The following is a 6,457-nucleotide window of genomic DNA, read 5'->3' as shown; positions in this document are numbered from 1 at the left end:
ATATATATATATATATATATATATATATATATATATATATATATATATATATATATATGTACATTAAATGATAAATATGTATGTATGTGGCCTCTTTAGTGACTTTTTGGTCTTTGAACGAAGTTACTTTTGTTTCCCATAATTAGCGTCTCCTGTAAAAAGTTTCTTGTTTCCATAATAATGAAACTGTCAACGTTAATTCTTGTTAATGGTTCGTATTATTGAAACCTAATGTAATTAATCATAGCAGATATGGTCAATTTCTTGAAACTAAGAATTTGAATATTGAAATAGGAGAGGGTTTGAAGAAACAAACATGCCCTTCTTGACAATACTTTGCTTTTCCCTAAACCCAGCTCCTTTTTCCGAGGCTGAAATAAAAAAATAATTAATAATGAACTTCATCAAATTATTTTAAAACTAATAAATTGTTTTAAAACTTTGAATTATAAACCCTAAGAAAATAATAGGAATCTTGAAATACTTTGAACATATTGAAAGGAAAAAAGGGCCTTGAAAGGCGAAGCCTTTATGGAGTGTTGGGCAAAGAATATTCTGCGTTTGCAAGAGTTCAACAGCTACAGGACAAAGATTTTAATTCATGAAAAGCAGGCCATCATTAGATTATGATTAAGCTTTTAATTACATTAAAAATAATAAATTAATCTATTAAATCAATCAATTAAGTCAGCCCTTCCTGCAAAGGATATCTCTTTCTTCCAAAAATTCACTGTCCTTTGTCAGCTTATTGTCTCTTAACTTTTCATCCGAAATTTTGTAGAGTTGCTATCTTCGCATTCTATTTTTTTTCTTTTCAATTATTACCATGTAATTTTAAGAAAAATATTTGAGTTTATATCATTTAACTATGATACCACTTTATAATTTATATTTATATGTTTTGTCGATTTTTAATATTGACAAGCATGCCCTCTATTGGTAGGCTTGGAAATGTTAGTTAATTAGGTTTTTAAAAACAAAAACTCTATATATAATTAAATCCCGAATACTTTGTGATCGAATTACCTTAGAGAAATTGTGCATATATTTTGAATTGATACATATTAATATTGATTATGTAGGATGGTACATGCATATAGAGATGGACCGAAGATATCAAGGAAACATCTGTATATTCCACTAAAAGGGAAACTGAATAGAAAAGCTAACATATATAGAAGAATCTAATCTAAAAGCATAAAACTTTTATACGAGGGGAAAACAACTTTTATATTACTTTTCTACGTACCAAATATTAACTCGATAATTACTTACATTGTAAAGTTTTACATCCTCTAATATTGCAGTGTATTTATAATGACAATATCTCTAAATTATTAACATCGTTATTATCGTTATAAAATATTAAAACAAATTTTATATATGCCTAATATCGTTATTAATTAACGTTGTAGATGTAGACAGATACAAACGACACACAAAAGTTAAAACAGAAAACAAGGATAAGTTAAGTGGGTAGCAAATCTAATAGAAAACATAGGTGTAATAATGTCAAAACCATATTATTAAGTTATGTGTTTCCGGACGATTGTTCCCTTTTCCACGTAAATTGTTTTCGTCGTGTTTCATTTGGAGGTTTTAGCAATCTTTCGTTCTTATATATATATATATATTCAGCTAGCTCGAGATCGGACATATCTGCATGGCATGTTTCACCAACACGACAAACCGAGAGAGATAGAGACCGCACGTGGGAAAGTTACCAGCTCTCTCTGATCTTATTTGGAGTATACATATATATATATATATATATATATATGTGTGTGTGTGTGTGTGTGTACACACATATATATAATATAGCTAATGTCACATTGGTCCTTTGAAATCTTGATGATATATAAATAAAAGAAACTACTGTATATATAGGTTGAAAATGTTTCATGATGATATTCTTGCAGTCAAAGGAAAAGGCAGAGATATTACTGGGGAAGGTGGAAGAGGGAGGAGTATGGCTTACTTGGACCTCAAATCTCTCATATAAAAAGTTTCAAACACTTGGGTAGACGGTCTATTAGGATCATTTATGTGATAACACTTCATGGTATCCAAAAATGTGCATTTTTAATCTGAACATGAAACCCTAAACCCAAAAAAAAAAAATATCCAGAAAAAACCGCCAATCTATACTCCCAAGAATATCTAACACAAGTAATACTCTGAGGTTAACATTTTTAAAAAGAAGAGGGGAAGATTTCTTTTTGTAAAAGATAAATCTATACATATATATGTATATCCATTAATGGACCTTAATTCTATATACCTAACACGAAGATGCATCAAGCTCTTTTTCCCTCGCTTTCTCATCCTCCAACCTTTCTCACCGCCTCCAATAAAAAAAAAAGGCAGTATAATAAAATATATTTAAGATCTGAAGTTATTTTATTCTGCAATAAAGCAGGCGACGATCAAAATGGCTGCAACATTATTCTTAAAATATTCTACAGAGAGAGAGAGAGAGAGTATATGCTTTTTTTTTGGATGAAAATATACGAGTGTTAGGGTTGATATATATATTTAAGAACCTTTTATATATAATATATATATGCATATGCTTCACTGGTTAGGTCTTTGTTTCTTTCTCTTAATTTCATTTCGGCCCTCTTGTTTACACATCGCTTTCCTTCTGGAATAGAACAAGAGCAAAGACAAGAAGACGTTTGTGAACGGATCTTGCTGGAGGGCTTGAAAGATGGTTGCTGAAGATGCAATCTCCAGTGGGTTTGTCGCCAACCCTAATCCCCATCAATCTCTACCACTCGCCAAGAAGAAGAGAAATCTCCCTGGAAACCCTGGTATATATTCCTTATCATGATGATCTATACATATATATTTCAAGCTTCCATCGGGATCGATCTTTTCTATATATATATATATATAACATAAGCTCTTAGTTTGTTGTTAACTTATATGATGATCACTATTTACACACGCATGTTTATGTATCCCCATAATTAAAAAAAAAATGAATCTTGGATCCGTTTAACTAGAATAGGCTTACATCGATCCTTTGATTCATATCAAGATATACATAGATATTTACACTGATATCGTTTGTAATATTTAGCTGTATAATATACTAAGCTATACGTTTCATATATAGAAGTGGTATATATGTATGAAGGGTATTAATATGTAAATCGTGGACCTATAGTCAACGGATGTTATCCTGGAGATCTGATGATAATCGACCTATTAATTGCATGGTGGCTCAAGCAAATCTTGAAACCTATAAGTTTTACACATCTTCCGTCTTTTTTTATTTCTTCCATTTAAATTCATTTAGCAGAAAAAAAAACAAGATTCTAATCCAAATTTTAAAAAAAAAATTCAGATCCGGAAGCAGAAGTGATAGCACTGTCGCCAAACACACTGATGGCGACGAACAGATTCGTGTGTGAGATATGCGGAAAAGGGTTTCAAAGAGACCAGAACCTGCAGCTTCACAGGAGAGGACACAATCTGCCATGGAAGCTGAAACAGAGAGCCAACAAAGATGCGGCTGTCAGAAAGCGAGTTTACGTCTGTCCGGAGAAGGCATGCGTCCACCACCATCCCTCCCGGGCTCTCGGCGATCTCACCGGCATCAAGAAACACTTCTGCCGCAAACACGGCGACAAAAAATACAAATGCGAGAAATGTTCCAAGAGATACGCTGTCCCCTCCGACTGGAAAGCTCATATGAAGACTTGCGGTACCAGAGAATACAGATGTGACTGTGGAAGCGTCTTCTCTAGGTACATATACATATGTTTCTTTTTTAACGTTACAATAAATTAACAAACTTTAGAATGATTCCATTTTAACAAACTTTAGAATGATTCCATATGGTGTGTTATGTCTGAATCATGCAGGAGAGACAGCTTCATAACTCACAGGGCGTTCTGTGATGCTTTGGCTGAAGAAACAGCGAGAATAAACGCGGTCTCTCAGTTCACTGGCGGCAACTATCACCATCTCATGGGGACACCATTAATGTTTGGACCAAACACTACTTCTCACAACTTCTCCTCTCTTCCCAAACCCATCGACTACTCCCTGACAGATGAAACCCGACCAGCATCCCTCTCCTTGTGGACAGCTCAAGGACAACAAACTCAAAATGGTATCCCAATGGCCAACAGCCACGCTAATCCGCAAGCTCAGTTTCATCAGATCGGGTTGATGAACTCGAGATCATCTCTCATAAACAACGACCACAACCTTATCTCTTGTTCTAGCAACCCTCAGTCTTTTGATAACAATTATAATAATCTCCACAATCTGAACTGGGTTTTCGGAAGCAAGCTCTCTTCCTCCAGCAACGAGGAGTTCATCTTCGGTGGAAACGTAAATAACAAGGATGCCACGACCGTGGGTGTGCCTTCCTTGTACAGCAAGCAACATCAAATCACGACTGGTCAAGCCGAGCCAGCTGCTGGTAACTCAGCCACAGCTCTCTTGCAGAAAGCTGCCCAGATCGGAGCGACCACGACAGACCCATCGTTCCTCGCGAGCTTTGGTTTAAGGACAGGCAACGGTCCATGTACGGTACTGCCGGTTCAAGACGGTAACAAATACTACGGTGATATGTTCGGTTCGAACTCGATGGTTACTTCTCTTGGAAGCGACCATGACACAGAGAACTCGACCAACGAGATCTCGACATTGAACCAGCTTCCGACACAGCCGCCGGCGAAGCGCCGCCGCGTGGAAGAAGGTGAAGGCGGAGGAGGAGGAGAAGGGCAGACGAGGGATTTTCTTGGGGTTGGAGTAGAACCAATGAGCCATCCATGGATTTGATCTATGAAACACAGTCGTTCTCGTGTTTTGTTGATTCTTTGTGGTTTTCTTGGAAGATAGAGAGAGAGAGAGTCGAGGTTTGGTGCAAAGGAAAAGCGATACTGAAAAAGAAAAGAAGGGAAAAAGTTGGCAATTGAGTGCTTGGAAAAGGCTATATGTATGAGAGAAACCATACACGGATTTGAAAAAGAGGGGAAACACCCATTTGTATTATGGAGCTTTATAAGTGTTTATTTGTGATATCTTTTGGATTGTGTTCTCTATAAAACAAAACAAGAAATTTGAGGATGAATTTGACAACTGTGATGGAGCAGCACTAGTGGGTTCCTCACTATACATGGTATTTTTAAAATCTAGATTAAACCTTTTTCTTTTTGTAAGATCTTTTGTCTCGATAATAAAATTAAAATCCTAATTATCTAACCAAAGAATGAATCGACGAGAGAGAGAGAGAGAGAGAGAGAGACGTCGATGTTGCAAGAAAAACAAAATTGACGCAGTTTGCTAGAAAGCCTGGGTAAAAATGATTGCCCACGCGCGGTGAGTGAGGATCTGCAAAAAATGGTCATTTCCGGTGGAGCGTGTCACCGACGCGCGACAAGTGCGCGTGTGTTTCAAAAGAATTCGTGTATGAAATCCAAATTAGCCTAATCTAGTAAGATAAGGCCCATGAAAGACCCAATATATCGTTTGGAGTGGACGCAGTTTGATTAGACCCAATAAGCCCAATAGGCCCATCTTTCTTTTGTTTAAGTGAAGAGAAGTCCTGATGACATCCACACCCTCAGTTTTCTCTTCAACATAATTTTTTTTTTTATTTTCTCATCGTTTCATTCTTGTTTTGAGAAATAATAGTACATAAAAATAATCGTTTAAAATTATGATATTTTTTTACAGTACTTAATATTAAACTATAGTTATTGCATCAATGATATACGTGGCATTTTTTTGTATTTACCCTCTTGAAGGATTTTTTTTATTTAAAATTTTGGGATAATCCCATATTCCCCCACAAATTTTCGAAAAAGTTCTAATTTCCTACACCAATTTTTAATTTGACAAAAAACTACACCGGATTTCAAATATTACCAAATTCCTACACAAAATCTTAAAATGTGTTGCAATTTCCTCCATATCCGTAAACGACGTTATGTTCCGTCAATTTTAATGCTGACATGGCATGCCACGTCATACAAATTTCGCCAAATCAGCACATTTCGCCACATCATCCAGCCACATCAGAAAATAAATAAAAAAATAAAATAAAAATAAAAAATTTCTAGAATTTTTTTAAAAACTAATAAAATAAAATAAAAAATACAGAATTTCAAATTTTATTTTTTAAAAATAAAATAAAAAATTACATATACATATATATACACTTTTATATCTATACACAATTATATACATATACATATATACAAATATACATCTACATACATAATTATATACATATATATATATATATACACACTTGTACATTTACATATATACACATTTTTACATATATACACAATTTTTTAAAAAAAATTTTAAAAAATTACAGAATTTTAAAATTTATTTTTTAAAAATAAAATAAAAAATTACATATACATATATACACAAATAATATATATACATATATACATACATATTCACATATATATATACATATTCA

The 6,457-nt window shown here is 34.1% G+C and overlaps 1 protein-coding gene across 1 annotated transcript; it reads left to right on the top strand.

Annotated features, from left to right (window-relative positions):
* The first annotated feature begins 2,586 nt into the window (after positions 1-2,586).
* On the top strand, positions 2,587-5,044 carry LOC104814514 (zinc finger protein NUTCRACKER-like). Its single transcript, XM_010542590.1, has 3 exons — positions 2,587-2,813; positions 3,353-3,755; positions 3,873-5,044. Exons 1-3 carry the CDS (start codon positions 2,711-2,713, stop codon positions 4,798-4,800), a joined length of 1,434 nt encoding a protein of 477 aa, XP_010540892.1. The 5' UTR covers positions 2,587-2,710; the 3' UTR covers positions 4,801-5,044.
* Positions 5,045-6,457: the final 1,413 nt, after the last annotated feature.

This window comes from Tarenaya hassleriana, unplaced genomic scaffold (assembly GCF_000463585.1).
Source record: "Tarenaya hassleriana unplaced genomic scaffold, ASM46358v1 Cleome21, whole genome shotgun sequence".
Classification (NCBI taxonomy): Eukaryota; Viridiplantae; Streptophyta; class Magnoliopsida; order Brassicales; family Cleomaceae; genus Tarenaya; species Tarenaya hassleriana.
This window is presented reverse-complemented; position numbering and strand designations above follow the sequence as displayed.